This window comes from Panthera onca, chromosome E2 (genome assembly GCF_046562875.1).
Source record: "Panthera onca isolate mPanOnc1 chromosome E2, mPanOnc1 haplotype 2, whole genome shotgun sequence".
In the NCBI taxonomy this organism is placed as follows: domain Eukaryota; kingdom Metazoa; phylum Chordata; class Mammalia; order Carnivora; family Felidae; genus Panthera; species Panthera onca.
In genome coordinates, this window is record NC_138353.1 from 16,374,255 (window position 1) to 16,393,383 (window position 19,129).

The window sequence follows — 19,129 nt, forward strand, 5'->3', positions numbered from 1 at the left end:
AAACAGGGATGCCTGGGTGGCTCAGTCAGTTAAGCATCTAACTTCAGCTCAGGTCATGATCTCACGGTTCGTGAGTTCAAGCCCCACATCAAGCTCTCTGCTGTCAGTGCAGAGCCCACTTCAGATCCTCTCCCCCCATCTCTCTCTAGCCTACCTCGGCTGGTGTGTGTGCTCTCTCTCTTAAAAATAAATAAACATAAATAAAAAAAAAAGAGACGTATCCATCCTGATTATTAGGAAAGAAATAAAAGAAGGAAGCACAGAAGATTAAGAGTAGACAAAAAACATAAAATAGGGAAGAAATAAATCCAAGCATACTGGCAATAGCAACTAAATGGAGTGAACCGTCAAATAAAAAAATAGGGGCATCTGGGTGGCTCAGTTGGTTAATTGACCAACTGTTGATTTTGGCTCAGGTCATGATCTCATGGTTCCTGAGTTCAAGCCCCCCCGTCAGGTTCTGCACTGAGAGTGCAGAGCCTGCTTGGGATTCTGTCTCCCTCTCTCTCTCTGCCCTTTCCCTGCTCTCTCTCAAAAATAAACAAACATTAATTATAAAACACTTTTTTTTTTTAACGTTTATTTATTTTTGAGACAGAGAGAGACAGAGCATGAACGGGGGAGGGGCAGAGAGAGAGGGAGACACAGAATCGGAAGCAGGCTCCAGGCTCTGAGCCATCAGCCCAGAGCCCGACGGGGGGCTCGAACTCACGGACCGCGAGATCGTGACCTGAGCTGAAGTCGGACGCTTAACCGACTAAGCCACCCAGGGGCCCCAAAACACTTATTTTTGAGAGAGAGAGAGACACACACACAGCGTGAGTGGGGGAAGGGCAGAGAAAGAGGGAGACAGAATCAGAAGCACACTCCAGGCTCAGAACTGTCAGCACAGAGCCCAACACAGGGCTCAAACCCACAAACCACGAGGTCATGACCTGAGCCAAAGTCAGACGCAACGCTTAACCTGACTGAGCCACCCAGGCGCCCCAAAATAAACAAAAATTTAAAACAAAAATAAATTTTGGGGCGCCTGGGTGGCTCAGTTGGTTGAGCAGCTGACTCTTTGATTTCGGCTCAGGACATGATTCCAGGGTCATGAGATTGAGCCCTGCCTCGGGCTCCATGCTGAGAGTGGAACCTGCTTAAGATTCTCTTTCTCTCTCTGTTTCTCCCTCCCTCCTTCTTCCCCTGTCTCCCACTCACATGTCTTCTCTGTCTAAAAATATATCTAAAATAAAATAATAAAATAAATACATAAATTTATTCTTAGGTAATATATTGTAGTGGTTACCAAGCATGTCTGAACATTTGAACAACCTAAGTAGCTTCAAAACATAATATTTGTATCCCATGCTAAGAGATTGTGATTTAATTGGTCTGAGGTGTGGCCAGGGATCTGGAATTTTTAAACGAACTCCAGCTATGCATACAAATTTAGAAATTATTTCCATATTTTTCCCCAAAGTGTTCAAATATAATTCACATACCTACAGTTTATTCATTTAAAGTATATAATTCAATGATTTTTTTCCAATTCAATGATTTTTAGTATTCACAGAATTGTGCAACAATGACCACAATCTAGAGATTGTATTCTTATCACCTCAAAAAGAAACCTGTGTCTATTAGCAGTCATTTCCAATTTCTCTATTTCCATTCTCCAATTCACCTTCATCTCCCACCCCCAGCACTTGGCAACCACTAATCTACTTTCTGTCCCTATAGTTGTCTATTGTAGACATTTCATATAAATGAAATAATGTAATATACAGTCTTTGCATCTGGCTTCTTTCACTTAGCATGTTTTCAAGGCTCATCCATGTTGTAGTATGTATCAGAACTCCTTTTTATTGCTAAATAATACTCCATTTAAGGATATAACAAATTTTATTCATCCATTCATCAGCTGCTAGACATCTGAGTCGTTTCCACGTTTTGGCTGTTGTATTGCTAAATAGTAATCCCTTGTAAAATTTTATTTATCCAGTCAATAGCACTTCATGTCTGTTGGCTATTTGTATTTCCTTTCCCTTTTTTTTTAAAACAAAATAGTGATATTAACCCCTTATCAGACATATCATTTGTAAATATCTTCTCCCATTCAGTAGGTTGTCTTTTCATTTTATTCATGGGTTTCCTTTGGTGTACAAAAGCTTTTTATTTTCATGTAGTCCCAAGAGTTTATTAAAAGATTAGTGCTTATGTATTCTTTTAGTTTAATGATTTCAGGTCTCAAATTTAGGTCTTAAACCCATTTTGAGTTTATTTTTGTGCATGGTGTAAGAAAGTAGTGTAGTTTCATTCCTTTGCATGTAGCTCTCCAGTTTTTCCAGAACAAAGAAAACCATTTATTCAAAAGACTCTCTTTCCCCCAACTGGCTATTGTTGCCTCCTTTGTTGTAGATTAATTATTTTAGCTTTAGTTTTATGAAAAATACTATTGGCATCTTGTTAGGTATTGCACTGAATCTGTGGTTCGCTTTGGGTAGTATGGACATTTTAACAATTACTAATTCTTCCAATCCATGAGCAGTGTATATCTTTCCAATTGTATTATCTTGAATTTCTTTCATCAATGTTTCATAGTTTTCAGAGTATAGGTCTTTTACCTCCTTGATTTGTTATTTCCTTTTCCTTGAACTGCCTATGAATGTCTTTTACCCACTTTTTAAAAACAAAATATTTCCTTTTCCTTAATCTATAAAAGCTTTTTATATTCTAGGTATTAATTTCATTGTTGTCAATATGAATTGCAAATATATTCACCCAATTCAAGGCCTTTTATTTTCTTTATGTCTTTTTATAAAGAAAACAATTTTCATTCAAACTTATCAATCTATTGATGATTATTTTTAAAAATATCTAAACAGAACAACCTTTAGAAATGTTCTTAGTTCTCTTTCAAATCTGACCCTCTATGAAAATCTCTTATTGCTTGTTATTTTTGTGATTTAGCTTATTTCTTTAAACATTTCACCAACATTTTATATTTATATCTAAAAATACCAATATGTGAAATCATTTGCCATGTAATCTGTTGTTTCTTTAGATTATCTATCACTCACCTATGACCTGTTTCCTTGTGGGTTGGATGATCTTTGTGATCTCATCTTTTGTTGATCTTAATTTGTGAGAATTCTAAAACCCTCTTACTTTCCTTCAGAGAGGATGTGCATTTTCTTACACTAGAAGTCAGAGGGCACCACCTCAAAGCATAAAATTTGAACTCCTTTTCTGGAGTTGCCAAATTATATTTATTTCTTAATTACTCTATCATTCACTCTTCTTTAATTATGCTTTTCTGTTCCTCCTACTAAGTTAACACCCACCCTAAACTCTCTACGTTTACTACTCCATCTGTCTGCAATACTGTTCCTGCATAGACTGGCCTGACTCCTGCCCTTACTTCAGTCAAGTCTTTGTTCAAATATTACCTCCTTAGAGATGTTTTTTAAAAATCTACCTATCTAAAATAGCCCACCCATACTCCCCAGTTAATTTGCCTACTCTCCTTTACTTTCAAATTCCTTATTGTTGCCTGCAAACTATTATATTTATTAAATAAATGTATATATGTAAATATATACACACAAACACATATATTTTTATTTCTCCCAGAGAATGTAGCAGAACACAAACTTTATCTAGATCATCATTTCTCCAATACCTACTACAGTCCTTGGTAAAGAATAGGCTCTTAATAAATATATTTTGAATGAATGAATACATTTTAAAGGGAGACAATAATATAAATCTAAATACAAAAAAAAAATCTAGAAAGGAATTGACTCCCAAGTTTACATACCACTGGAGAAAAGGAAGAGCTCCTCCTTTGAGAGTGGGAAGGACTATCATAAGAGACCAAAAGGGAGAAGAGTAGGGATTAGGTGGGATTCCTTAGAGAGATTGTGCTGAAAAGCCCTTGCTTTTCTTCTCAAGTCAGAAGTCTTTTTTCCACATGACTTGGGTCTCAAAGGCAGTGTACCAACCAGTAACTTCATAAAGCCTTCAGAGAAAAGAGGAGTGAATGGGTAAAAGACAGGGACTTCAAGAGTCTAAAGAATAAAGTGATCATTTAGGTTGGAAAATCACTTGTTAAAAGTTTTAACTGATATAGGATGTCTCTTATTTTGTTATAGGAAAAATCCAACAAACTTTCTTAGACAATCACACGTTCTTCCTGAGCTATTTTCCAATAGAAGGTGGTTCTAGCACATTCATTCAATGAACAATACAAAGTTCTTAAAATGTAATATTCAACTACAAAACACAAATAGGAGCGAAAGAATTTGTTGTAATGGATTGTTTACCTGACCTAATCTACCCTATTACTATGTAAATAATATAAGCTCTTCTATTGTCCAAAAAACAATATATTTCTGGATCTAATTTTCAAAATATTTTTAACTCCTTTAGCATATCTAAATTGTAACAATGAATGCATAGCCTGTTTTTCCTGACAATATTGTAAGTGTCCCAGAATTCAAATCTAGCCCCTTGCTTATCAAATAAGAGAGAAAGAAGAGCGATAATTACACTGGAAAATGGAGAAAGCAAATATGCCCTATGAAATATTACTATTTCCAGTAATTGAAATATTCTCATTCCTTTGAGAATAATAAGAGGCAATTCAGTTACTTAAAAACAATCGAAGAAAGCAGCCATTCCAAAGGTAGATCCTGAAATACTAGGGGTACATTTCCTTACCTACTAGTGACACCAAGTTACTATAGTTCTCCAACATCACATCTCTATACAAATCCCTTTGAGCAGAGTCCAGGCATTCCCACTCTTCCTGAGAGAAGTCAATGGCAACATCCCTGAACATCACTGATCTCTGAAACAACAAATATAATACCAGTTGTGGAAATAAAGAAAATATTTTTTTCAACAGAGGGGAAATGACAGGGTACTCTCCACAAAGGAGGTAAAAAAACAGCAGAAAGCCACTGACATAAATGAGACACTAAAGAAATCAATTCTTCTGAAGTACCAACATATTCCTGTTGCTATAGGTAATTCCTGCATATAGAACATCTCATTATGCAGATAAGTCTGGAAATTAAAGATGTAAAGTCGCAACTAAAAGAAATAGCACACAAAGGCAACCTGTACAATACTCTACCATTCACTCTTCTTTAATTACACTTGTATCTTGTATATCATACGTTCTCAATAAATTCAAGTTTCTCTTCCTTATTCTTTAAGAAATAAGAAAAATAACTGGGGAAGTTTTTTTGTAAAATCTCATAAAATCTGCTTCTTATAAATTTTGTGTAAAATTAAGGAATTTATTGAAACCTCAATCCATCATTGTATTAGGATATTATCTCATAAGCATTTTCCTTCTTACCAATAATTTAGTATATATTTTAATAGGCTGCAAAATAGCTCCATATAATGAATGTCTGACTTACAAAGTGTGCATTATTTACACATTTAGCTTATATAATAATCTCATAAGCATTTCTTACTTTTGGGAGTCTACAATTCTCAACAACTTTTGCGTGTGAATGATGATCTTTCTTGTTACTATTTATCACTTATAAAATGTACATTTTTCCTTGTTCTAAGCAACAGAAAGGTAGAAAAGATCATCTAAACTTACATGTACAAGATTAACACATAACTCTGACTCTCAAAGTTATCCATATTATTGCTTTATGTCAATTATGGATTACCAGGGAAAATCCCTGATCTCTTTCAGGCTCTAATCATGTTCTAATGGATCTTAAAAGCTCACAAAGCATGAGCTCTGAGGCTAGTCAAAACTAATGATCTTGTCTAACCAGGAAACTTAGGTATAAAGAGAAGTTCAAAGTTTTCTCATGTGTGGTACACTTAACAACCTTCTCTATCTTATAAAATCAGGGAATCTGCTTTTGTTAAATCAGTGCTTCTAGTCAAAGATGCTCCAAGTATTTTTGAATAATTATGTGAATATAGGTTGATTAGAAAGACAAACTTAGGAAAGATCCGCATCACTTATAAGACTGGAATGCTGGGGAGCACATTGCTGAGTGGGGTCAGTTAGGAAGGACATTTCAGAAATAAGGAATGCAAATATGCACATACTCTGTAAAAAAAGTGACTACTTAAACAGAGCATGAAAAAACACCAATTTACCTGAGCCATGGTTTTTAGTGCTCCAAGAAATGATCAATCCTCCTCTGGATTCCTATCTTAGAGAAGCACACAGTCTGAAAAAGGCAGAGCTAGAGACAAGAAAACCGAACCATGAGACCATGCTTTTTGCAAAGTTCCAAGTGAGTAAGTTAGAATTAATTATCTTTGTTGCTCTCTTCTTCCTGTCTCTTGCTCCCATCACCAAAAAAATACTAACTGGGACACATACAGGTGATGGTTGTTACTCTGATCAAACTTAATGTTCTCCATATACAAAAAGACAATATTTACAACAACTTCTCTACTCTTTCTGAAAAAAAATTATAGATAATACATTTATATCCTTTATGCCAAAAATAGAGATAATGACCAACAGTTATACACATTAAAAGGCACAATTAAATGCTTGCTTGCAACTACTTAAAATAAACAAATCAGATTTACAAGATGACAATATTCAACTAAGCATATTTTTAAGTTCCATTTAAAAAATTTTAATTCCAGTATAGTTAACATACGTTATATTGTTTTCAGGTGTACAATATACTGATTAAACAATTCTATACATTATTCAGTGCTTATCATGTTAAGTGTACTCTTAATCCCCTTCACCTATTTTATATACAACCCCACCCAACTGCCCCTCTGGTAACCATCAGTTTGTTCTCTATAGTTAAGAGCCTATTTCTTGGTTTGTCTTCTTGCTTTCTTTGCTTTCTTTCTTAAATTTCACATTAGTGAAATCATACAGTATTTGTCTTCCTCTAATTTCATTTAGCATTATACTCTCTAGATCCATTCATGTTGTTGTAAATGGCAATATTTCATTCTTTCTTATGACTAGGTAATATTCCATTGTGTGTGTGTGTGTGTGTGTGTATGTATGTGTGTGTGTGTGTGTGTATATATATACACGTACTACTTCTTTATCCACTCATCTATAAATGGACACTTGGGCTGTTTCTATAATTTAGATATTATTAATAATGCTGCAGTAAACATAGGGGTACCTATATCTTTTTAAATTCGTGTTCTCATAGTCTTTGGGTAAATATCAATAGTGCAATTACTAGATAATATGGTAATATCTTGGCTATTGTAAATAATGCTGCTACAAACATAGGGATGTACGTATCCCTTTGAATTAGTGTTTTGGTATTCTTTGGGTAAATACTGGTTGTACAATTGCTGGATCATAGGGTAGTTCTATTTATAATTTTTTGAGGAACCCACACAGTTTCCCAGAGTGGCTGCACCAGTTTGCATTTCTACCAATTGTGCACCAGGGTTCCTTTTTCTCTACATCGTCACCAATACATATTGTTTCTTGTGTTTTTGATTTTAGCCATTCTGACAGGTGTGAGGTAATTCTCATTGTGGTTTTGACTTGCATTTCCCTGATGACGAGTGATATGGAGCCTCTCTTTATGTTTGTTGGCCATCTGTGGGTCTTCCTTGAAAAAAATGTTCATGTCTTCTGCCCATTTTTTAATTGATTAGGGGTTTTTGTTGATTTATATAGCTTTTTTTAAATATATATTTTGGATTCTACCCCTTTATCAGATATGTCATTTGCAAATATCTTCTCCCATTCAATAAGCTGTCTTTTAGTTTTGCTGAATGTTTCTTTTGCTGTGCAAAGCTTTTTATTTTGAAGTAATCCCAATAGTTTATTTTTGTTTTTGTTCCCCCTGCCTCAAGAGACATATCTAGAAAAGTGTTGCTATGGCTGATCAGAGTAATTACTGTCTGTGTTTTCTTTTAGAATTTTTATGGTTTCAGATCTCACATTTAGATTCTTAACTGACTTTTAAATTTTTATATATGGTATAAGACAGTGATCCAGTTTCATTCTTTTGTATGTAGCTGTTCGATTTTCCAAACACCATTTGTTGAAGAGACTTCTTCCCATTGCATACCCTTGCCTCCTTTGTGAAAGACTAATTGACCATATAATCGTGGGTTTATGCCTGAGCACTCTATTCTGTTCCACCAATCTGTTTTTGTGCCAGTACCACACTATATTGATTACTATAGCTTTTTAGTATACCTTGAAATCTGGAACTGTTATACCTCCAGCTTTGTTCTTCTTTCTCAAGATGGCTAATGGGGGTCTTTTGTGGTTCCATATGAATTTTAGGGTTACTGCTCTAGTTCTGTGAAAAATGATGTTGGTATTTTGACAGAGATTTCATTAAATCTGTAGATTGCTTTGGGAAGTATGGACATTTTAACAGTATTTGTTCTTCCAACCCATGAGCATGGAATATCTTTACATTTGTGTTGTCTTAAATTTCTTTCTTTTTTCAATTTCATCAATTTCAATTTCTTTAATCTTTCATTTATTTTAAAGTTTTCCGAGTATAGATCTGTCACCTCCTTGGTTAAGTTTATTCCTAAGTATTTTATTCTTTTTGGTACAATTGTAAATGGGATTATTTTCTATTATTTATTTATTTTGAGAGAGTGAGCATGTGAGCAGGAGAGGGCAGAGAGAGAGAATCCTAAGGAGGTTCTGCACTGTCAACATGGAGCCTGAGGCAGGGGCCCAAACCCATGAACTGTGAGATCATGACCTGAGCCAAAATCAAGAGTCAGACGCTTAGCTGACTGAGCCACCCAGGTACCCCCTCCCCAGGATTGTTTTAACTTTTCTTTCTGTGTGTTTTTTTTTTAATGGTTAATTTATTTTTGAGTGGGGGAGGGATAGAGAGAGGAGAAGACAGAGGATCTGAAGCAGGCTCTGTGCTGACAGCAGAGAGCCTGATGCAGGGCTTGAACCCACAAACCATGAGTTCATGACGTGAGCCAAAGTCAGACTCTTAACTAAGACTGAGCCACCCAGGCACCCCTTGTTCTGCTGTTTAATGGATTTCTGTATATTGATTTTGTATCCTGTGAACTTAGTGAATTCATTTATCACTTCTCGTATTTTTTTGGTAGAATCTTTTGGGTTTTAAATATATATTATGTCATCTGCAAATAGTGAAAGTTTCACTGCTTCCTTACTGATTTAGATGCCTTTTACTTCTTTTTGTTGTCTGATTACTATGACTAGGCCTTCCAGTACTATGTTGAAAAAAGTGGTAAGAGTGGGGGCGCCTGATGACTCAGCAGGTTAAGCTTCTGACTCTGGATTTCAGCTCAGGTCATGATCTCATGGTTCATGAGACCTAGTCCCACGTCAGGCTGTGCACTGACAGCATGGAGACTGCTTGGGATTCTCTCTCTGCCTCTTCCCCATGTACCCGCACACCTCTCAAAATGGATAAACATTTAAAACAAAACATTGTGAGAGTGGACGTCCTTGTCTTGTTCCTGGTCTTAGGGTTTCCCAGTTTTTCCCATTAAGTATGATGTTAGGTATGGGTTTTTCATAGATGGCCTTTACTATCTTGAGGACTGTTCTCTCTAAATCTACTTTGTTGAGGGTTTTTATCATAAATGGATATACTTTGTCAAGTGCTTTTTCTGCATCTACTGAAATGCATGAAATGATCATATGGTATTTATCCTTTCTCTTGTTGATGTGATGTATGACACTGATTAATTTGTGAATACTGAACAACCCTTGCATCTCAGGAATAAATCCCACGTGATCACGGTGAATGATTTTTTTTTTAATGTATTGTTGGATGCGGTTTGGTAGTATTTTATTGAAGAATTTTGCATCTATGTTCAACAGAGATATTGGCCTGTATTTCTTTTTTTTTTTAATTAAATGTTTATTTATTTTTGAAAGAGAGAGACACAGAGCATGAACAGGGGAGGGGCAGAGAGAGGGAGACACAGAATCTGAAGCAGGCTCCAGGCTCTGAGCTGTCAGCACAGAGCCTGATGCAGGGCTTGAACTCACAAACTGGGAGATCATGACCTGAGCTGAAGTCGGACGCTTAACCGACTGAGCCACCCAGATGCCCCTGTATTTCTCTTTTTTACTGGTGTCTTTATCTGGTTTTGGTCTCAGGGTAATGCTGGCCTCATAGAATGAAAGAAGAAGTTTTCCTTCCTCCTCTGTTTTTTGCAATAGTTTGAGACTAGGCATTAACTCTTTAATAAATGTTTGGTAGAATTCACCTGTGAAGCCATCTGGTCCTGGAATTTCATTTATTGGGAGTTTTTTGATTACTGATTCAATTTCATTGCTAGTAACCAGGCTATTCAAATTTTCTATTTTTTCCAGTTCAATTTTGGTAGTTTACATGTTTCTAGAAATTCCTCAATTTCTTCTAGGTTGTCCAGTTTGTTAGCATATAATTTTTCATAATATTCTCTTATAATCTTTTGTATTTCTGTAGTGTCAGTTATTTCTCCTTCATTTATGATTTTGTTTAGATTCCTCTTTTTTTTTTTTTTTTTTGTCTTTTTGATTAGTCTGCCTAAATGTTTATTAATTTTGTTGATCTTTTCAAAGAACCAGCTATTTCTTTTTCAAGTTTCTATTTCATTTACTTGGGCTCTAATCTTTATTATTTCCTTCCTTCTACTGGTTTGGGGTCTTGTTAGTTCTCTTTCTAGCTGCTTTAGGTGTAAGTTTAAGTTGTTTATTTAAGATTTTTCTTGCTCCTTGAGGTAGGCATGTATTGCTACAAACTTCCCTCTTAGAACAGCTTTTGCTGCATCCCAAAGGTTTTGGATCATTGTGTTTTCATTTTCATTTATCTCTATGTATTTTTTGATTTCCTCTTTTCTTGCTTGGCCCATTCATTGTTTAATAGCATGTTACTTAACCTCCATGTATTTTGTGTTCTTTCCAGATTTTTTCTTATGGTTGATCTAGCTTAATAGTGTTGTGTTTGGAAAAGTTGCATAATAAGGACTTTAATCTTTTGAATTTGTTGAAACTTGTATTTTTTTATTTTTTTAATGTTTATTCATTTTTGAGAGACAACAGCATGAGTGGGGGAGGGACAGAGAGAGAGGGAGACACAGAATCTGAAGAAGGCTCCAGGCTCTGAGCTATCAGCATAGAGCCCAACACGATGGCAACTCACAGATGGCAAATCATGACCTGAGCTGAAGTTGGACACTTAACCAACTGAGCCACCGAGGTGCCACTGTTGAGACTTGTTTTATTGCCTAATATGTGATCTATTCTGGAGAACATTCCATTTGCACTTGAATAGAATGTATATTCTGCTGTTTTAGGATGGAATGTTCTGAATATATCATTTGATCCATCTGGTTGAATGTGTCTTTCAAAGCCATGGTTTCCCTATTGATTTTCTTTTGGATGATTTGTCTATTGATGTAAGTAGGATGGTAAAGTCTCCTATTATTATATTACTATCAATTACTTCCTCCCTTTATGTTTGTTATTAGATGCTTTATTTATTTGGGTGTCCCATGTTTGGTGCGTAAGTATTTACAATTGATATATATTCTTGTTGGGTTGTTCCTTTTATCATTAGATAGTGTGCTTTGTCTATTTTTACATTTTTGTTGTTTTAATGTCTTATTTTGTCCGATATAAGTATTGCTACCCCAACGTTCTTTTCACTTACATTTACATGACAACTGTTCTTCTAACCCTTCACTTTCAATCTGCATGTGTCTTCAGATCTGAAATGAGTCTCCTGTATGCAACACAGAGATGGGTCTTGCATTTTTCCCCATTCTGTCACCCTATGCCTTTTGATTGCAGTGTTTAGTCCATGTACATTCAAAGTAATTATTGATGTGTGTCCCTATTGCCATTTTGTTTACTTGTTTTACATTTTGTTACGGTTGTTTTTGTATGTCTTCTCTATTCCTTTCTTCTCTCATTAGGTTTCTTTAGTGATATACTTGGATTCCTTCCTCTTTATTTTTTGCATATCTATTTCTGGTTTTCTATTTTGGTTACAATTAGGTTTTGTATAACATCTTCTGCATATAGTGGTCTATATTAAGTTGGTGGTTGCTTAAGTTTGAACCCATTCTTTACTCCTCCCCCCTCTGCATTTTAGGTATATGGTGTCATAATTTACATCCTTTTCTTTTGTGAATCCCTTGACTGATTTTTATAGATATACTTAATTTTATTGCTTTTGTTCTTCCTACTTTTTTTTTTTAATGTTTATTTATTTTTGAGACAGAGACAGAGCATGAACAGGGGAGGGTCAGAGAGAGGGAGACACAGAATCTGAAACAGGCTCCAGGCTCTGAGCTGTCAGCACAGAGCCCGATGTGGGGCTCGAACTCACGGACCGTGAGATCATGACCTGAGCCGAAGTTGGCCGCTTAACCGACTGAGCCACCCAGGTGCCCGCGTTCTTCCTACTTTATTATTACTACTTATGGTCTTTCCTTTCCACTCAGAGTCTCCTTTAACGTTCCATGTAGGGCTGGTTTAGTGGTCATGAATTTTTTTAACTTTTTTCTGGGAAACTCTTTGTCTCTTCTTCTATTCTGAATGATAGTTCTGCCAGAGTATTCTTAACTGCAGGGTTTTCTTTCAGCACTCTATGTATATCATGGCATTCCCTTCTGGCCTGCAAAGCTTCTGCCAAAAAATAAGCTGATAGCCTTATGGGATTTTCCCTTGTATGTAACTGTTTTGTCTTCTCTTGCTTTTAGAATTTTCTCTTTATCACTCCTTTTTGCCATTTGAATTACTGTGTGTCTTGGTGTGGACCTCCGTGTGCTGATTTTGTTGGGGGTTCTCTGTGCCTCCGGATCTGGATTTGTTTCCTTTCCCAAATTTGGGAAGTTTCTGCTATTATTTCTTCAAATAAGTTTTCTACCTTCTTTGCTCTCTCTTCTCCTTCTGGGATCCTTATAAAGTGAATGTGATTACACTTGATGGTTTCAGTTTTCTGAGACTATTCTCATTTTTTAAATTATTTTTTCTCTTTCTTATTCAGCATGATTGCTTTCCATTACTCTGCCCTCCTGTTTTTTCTGCTTTCTCTAGCCTACTACTGATTCCATCTAGTGTATTTTTAATTTCAGTTATTGAGTTCATCTCTGATTGGTTCTTTTTTATGTTTTCTCTTTGTTAAGTGTCTCACTGAGGTCCTCCACTCTTTTCTCAAGTCTAGTGAGTATCTTTATGACCATTACTTTAAATTCTCTACCAGGCATATATTACTTATCTCTATTTTGCTTAGGTCTCCTGCTGTGATTTTGTTTTGTTCTTCCGTTTGAGACACATTCTTTTGTCTCTTCATTTTATCTCTTTATGTCTGTTTCCATGCGTTAGGAAAGTCAGCTATGCCTACTGCTCTTAAAAGTAGCGCCTTATGAAGAAGAGGTCCTATAGTGCCCTGCAGTGCAATGTCCCCTGTTCACCAGAACCTGGCACTTCAGGAGTGTCTTTTATGTGTGTCGCATGCGGTCTCCTGTTGTGGCTGAGCCATTTGTGGACAGATTTTGGTCCCTGTGTTGTTTATGGGCAAGTTGGGGGCTGCACTGGGCTTAAGGTGAGTCACACCGGGTGTTTGCCAGAGATGCAGTGGCACCAAACTGCAGGGCACATTCCATGCACTGTCCCCTGAGAAGCTTTCATTGGTGGGCAGGGACTGTAGTCAGACCAGAGATCTGCCCCCAGCTCACTGCTGGGGCTACAGGTAGACTGGTATATGTGGTTATCTTCCCTTCTCCCCCAGGCAGGAGTCACACTGGAGTGACTGCTGGCTCGTGTCAGGGCTACTTGCACACTGCCAAGCTTGTGGCACCACTTTTGGAAAAGCTTCAGCCTAGCATATTGGAGGGGCAGGTCCTCAGGAGAATGCAGGTGTTGGGTGTAGGGTATTCACAAAGTTTGCACAGGTCTGCTGTGGGAAGGGACCTGGAGCAGAGGCCTGGCTGGAAGGGGCAAATCCACAGAAATATTCAGGGACAGGGACATTGTTAGCAAATTATGTAACAAATATTAGTGCTGTACTGGCTCTCATAGGTGTCTGTGTGTGTAGGCTGGGGGCTGGGGAAGGAAAACTGGTACCTGTCAGCCCTTTTGTTCTTGGAGATGTCTCCCAATGATTCCTGACCCTTCAGCACAAGTTCTGAGATTAGTAAACAAATCCCCCCAACATACTCCAAGCATTTTTTAAACTACTGCTTTTATCTTGTATCTCTGTGGGGCTGTTTATTGTGCTGTGTCTCTAAGAGCAGAGACTCAGTTTCCTCTCACCTTCCCAACTCTCCCAGAGCCAAGCCTAGTGATTTTTAAAGTTCCAGGTGTTAAGCCCCACTGTTTCCAAGAACTTATGAAATTCAGCCACTCTGATTTTCTAAAGTTTTGGGGTTTTTGAGAGAGAGAGAAAGAAAGAGAGACAGCACATGCATGCAAGTGGGGGAGGGGCAGAGAGAGAGCGGGAGAGAGAGAATCCCAAGCAGGCTCCACACTGTCAGCGAGATCATGACCTGAGCCAAAGTTGGATGCTTAACCAACCGACAGAACCACCCAGGTACCCCAGCCCCTCTTATTTTCAAAGACAAACGTTAAGGGGGTTCATCTCCCCATGTGGAAGTGCTTGGTGTGAGGGTCTCTCTCTTTTTTTTCCCCTTTCCATGCCTACAGCAGTGTCCTTCTCTCCCATAGTACTGTGGGTCTACTTAGCTCCCAACTGCATCTCTACCCTCCTACCCTCTACAATGTGGCCTATTCTCTACATTTAGCTGTGGAGAGTCTGTTCTGCCAGTCTTCAGGTCGTTTTGTGAATTATTTACACTGATGTGGGTTTTATCTACTTGTATCCATGGGACGAGGTGAGCTTAGGTTCCTCCTACTCTAGCATCTTCCCCAGAAGTCTTCAACTAAGTAATGGTGACAACTTTTATTTATATTTGATATTTTGAAATAAGGTCTATATATGTGTATTTATGTATGTGTATATATGTATGTGTGTGATATGTTCATGTGTGTGTACAAAATCAATGAAATTTGTTATCTACAAATGCAAGCTTCTACAAGTATGTGATACTGGTAAGGAAACTATCACAAGTGGTGTTGTGATCAGTGCTGTAACTTTTTCACTTGTTTAAAAAAATCTCGATAAATTTCTGAATAAAACAAAGTATAATCTTTTCTCAATCATTCCTGGAAGATTCAGCTAATAGTAAAACCATGCAATAACAGCAACATGATGAATTCAAAAGTTTGTAAAAATCATGCAAAAATAATGTGTTATGTGAGAAGTTCTAGACCCAGTTAATTATAAACACATTCTTTTCCATAGCAATGGTCTTCATTTTACAGGTCATAGAATAATTATTTGCTGTGTACTGCAGAACATCTAGATTAGAAGTTAGCAGGGGCGCCTGGGTGGCTCAGTTGGTTAAGCATCCGACTTCGGCTCAGGTCGTGATCTCGCGGTTTGTGAGTTTGAACCCCGCGTCGGGATCTGTCCTGACAGCTCAGAGCCTGGAGCCTGCTTCAGATTCTGTGTCTCCCTCTCTCTCTGCCCCTCCCCTGCTCACGCTCTGTCTCTGTCTTTCAATAATAAATAAACGTTTAAAAAAAAAAGTTAGCAAACTACTGCCCACAAATATTTTTGTAAATAAATTTTACTGGAACACATCTACACTCGTTTGTTTATAAACTGTCTTTGACTACTTTCACACTACAGTAGCAGAACTGATTAACTGCAACAGAGACCATCTGGCCCATAAAGCTTAAAGTATTTACTGTCTATCCCTTTATAGAAAAGTTCTCTGTCCTGTAATTAAGATCCATGGCTTCAGTCCTTCAAAAAGCCAGAAGATTTCACATTCAACTCAGTTATTTTAACATTCAAAAGCATCCAGATATATTTCTAAAACACTTTCTAGGGAGAACCACTGCCCCTATAGAAAGTCAATCATGTAGGTATTTGATAAACATTTAATTATAAATTCTACTTCTTCCACATGTGGAAAGCTCAATAGATAACTGACCATGTTAACAACCAAAAATACTTCAGATAAGATGAAAAATCATAACTTCAGCACAAAGCTAAAGACACAAGGAAATTTAAGGGTACTAACTGTAAAAAGTGCCAAGCACTTCTTAAGAGATATATAGGGGAGCTCCTGTCCCCAGCAGGGATTAAACTAAATTGTAATTTCATTAAAGGTCAATAGTCCAACCACTCCAATTAAAAGACAATGTCAGGGCGCCTGGGTGGCTTGGTCGGTTGGGCGTCTGACTGGCTTGGTCGGTTGGGCGTCCGACTTCGGCTCAGGTCATGATCTCACCGGCCGTGAGTTCGAGCCCCGCGTCGGGCTCTGTGCTGACAGCTCAGAGCCTGGAGTCTGTTTCGGATTCTGTGTCTCCCTCTCTCTCTGCCCCTCCCCTGTTCATGCTCTGTCTCTCTCTGTCTCAAAAATAAATAAACGTTTAAAAAAAAAAAAAAAAAAGACAATGTCAAGACAAGGGAAAAAAGCAAATTCCAACTTTATGCTCTTTATAAGAAATGTGCTTTAAGTTTAAAGATATAAATGGGTTGAAAGTAAAATTGTGGAGGAAGATACACCATATAAATACTAAGCATAAGAAAACCTACATACCTATATTAATATAAGACAACAAACACATGAAAAGATGCTCAAATCACTGATCATCAGGGAAATACAAATCAAAACCACAATGAGATATCACCTCACATCTGTCAGAATGGCTAAAATCAACAATATAAGAAACAGCAGGTCGTGGCGAGGATGTGGTGAAAGGGGAACCCCTGTGCACTGTTGGCAGGAATGCAAACTGGTGCAGCCACTCTGGAAAATAGAATGGAGATTCCTCAAAAAGCTAAAAATAGAACTACCCCACAATCCAGCAATTACACTATTGGACATTTATCCAAAGAATACAAAAATACAAATTTGAAAAAAAAAAATTTAATTCAAAGGGATTCATGCACACTAATGTTTATACCAGCACTGTCAACAATAGCCAAACTATAGAAACAGCCCAAGTATCCACTGACTGATGAATGGATAAAGAAGATGTAGTGTATATGTGGGTTTACACACACACACACACACACACACACACACACACACACACACAGAGGAATATTACTCAGCCATAAAAAGAATGAAATCTTGTAATTTGCAACAACATGGATGGAGCTAGAGAGTATTACACTAAGCAAAATACCTCAGTCCAAGAAAGACAAATACCGTAAGATTTCACTATATGTAGAATTTAAAAAACAAAACAAATGAACAAAGGGAAAAGAAAAGAAAGTCAAACCAAGAAACAGACTCTTAACTATAGAGAACAAACTGATGGTTACCAGAGGTGAAGTAGCTGGGAGAATTGGTAACATAGGTGATAGAGATTAAGGAGTGCACTTGCTGAGATGAGCATTGGGTCTTGTATGGAAGTGCTGAATCACTATATTATACACCAGAAAGTAATATTACACTGTATCTTAACTAACTGAAATTTAAATAAAAACTTAAAAAAAGAGAGAGAGGCAGAAAAGATATACCTCCACCATTTTATAGTAGTAAGCATACGAAAGCCTGTGTAGCTGTATTAATATAAGACAAAACAGAGACCAAGACAGAGTAATATAAGAGAAAAAGAGGACAAATTCATCAAGAAGACAGAAATCCTAAAGGTACACAGATTTAATAAAGCATCAAAATATATGAAGCAAAAACTAACAGAACTAAAGGAAGAAATGGACAGATCCACAATCAGTTTTAGAAATTTTAACATCTTTCTCTCAGTAACTAACAGAACAAGTAGATGAAAATGTCAGTAACAATACAGAGGATTTATATACACTATCAAGAACCTTGACAAAATTGATACCACACCCACTATCAAAAAAGGAGCTGAAAATAGTTGAGCTGCTAGTTGTCAGAAAAACTAAGACAATAAGCCAAAATGAAAGTAACAGTCAAGCTTTTAAATACTTACTAGTCAAGTAAAGCACCCAAAGAAAGCACTAGCTCTCACACTGTTCTATTTTCCCCCATGGAACAGCCCCAACAGAGGGTCAGATGGATCAGCACAGATGTAGAGAATCGTTTCACTGCCAACGGAGTACCACACAAAAGCCTTCTCCCATTTCAGGGACCAGGGCCACAGAATCCAAAAGGAACCAAATCAGAGGGGATAAAGAGGATCCCATAGGCCAAAGATGAACAATCGGAGTATGAAAAAGAACAGTAATTGCTATAGAGTGACACATGTAAAATATAATTAAATCCACAAGTCCATAAAAATAATTCTTTTAAAGTTTCTTTATTTATTTTGAGAGAGAGAGAGAAAATGAGCGGGGGGAGCAGAGAGAGGGGGAGAGAGAGAATCTCAAGCAGGCTCTGCACTGTTGGCATGGAACTTGATGCAGGGCTTGAACTCACAAATCATGAGATCATGAGCTGAGCCAAAATCAAGAGTCAGACACTTGACTGAGCCACCTAGGCGTCCCATATATAATAATTTAAAAGGAAAACACAGGATGAACTTTCAAAGATGCTGAAAAACAATGAGAAAAATCAAGCTTTTATCCTAATATTTTTTTACATAAGTTATACTTCAGAGTAACCAAGACACTGATGACAGGATGGTTCCCTTTACAGAAGTATTCTAGCTAATAACTGCAGAAGAAATGACAGAATTACAGTATCATTTTATGACTCCTGATAAAATAATAAATTCCAAGAAAAGACAACCTATGGCTGCTAATATCACATAAAGGAAAACAACCAAATGTTATGCACCATGTCATAGATATACGCACCATTATGTACAAAGGATTAGTACAAAGCAAACAAGCAAAACCACAAAAAAAGTCATCAAGCCTCTAGAATTAAATACCAGTTTAGAAGAAATACAAAACATGTTAAATGACACAACACATAAGCAAGCAACAAAATCCAGAATATGGGTAACTTTATAAGAAAACTCTGTTTCTGGAACAAATAAACTGTAAGAGAAGAGAAAGAAAGATCAAGAAACATATCACACTATTACACTAAATAGACTAAATAGGCATTGTTGGATCTCAATTCTAATGCATATTTATGGACAATAGGAGAAATCTTAACACTGACTGGCTATTTCATAACATTAAGACAGTAG

At 36.9% G+C, this 19,129-nt stretch overlaps 1 protein-coding gene across 5 annotated transcripts in view; it reads right to left on the reverse strand.

Moving 5' to 3' along the window:
• The window catches only part of LOC132690957 (uncharacterized), a 37,317-nt gene that overhangs the window by 13,893 nt on the left and 4,295 nt on the right, over positions 1-19,129 (reverse strand). Inside the window, exons 3-4 of one of the 5 annotated variants that reach the window (XM_060652031.2) lie at positions 6,127-6,215; positions 4,708-4,837 (exon numbers count right to left, since the gene is read on the reverse strand). The exons of 2 other annotated variants lie outside the window; for them this stretch is intronic. In XM_060652031.2, the coding sequence (XP_060508014.2) occupies positions 4,708-4,837; positions 6,127-6,135 (139 nt within the window). In that variant the 5' untranslated portion in view covers positions 6,136-6,215. Of the gene's footprint in view, positions 1-3,805; positions 3,885-4,707; positions 4,838-6,126; positions 6,216-19,129 lie in introns of those variants that run through there. 2 more of the 5 variants (XM_060652032.2, XM_060652036.2) reach the window with 2 other exon arrangements.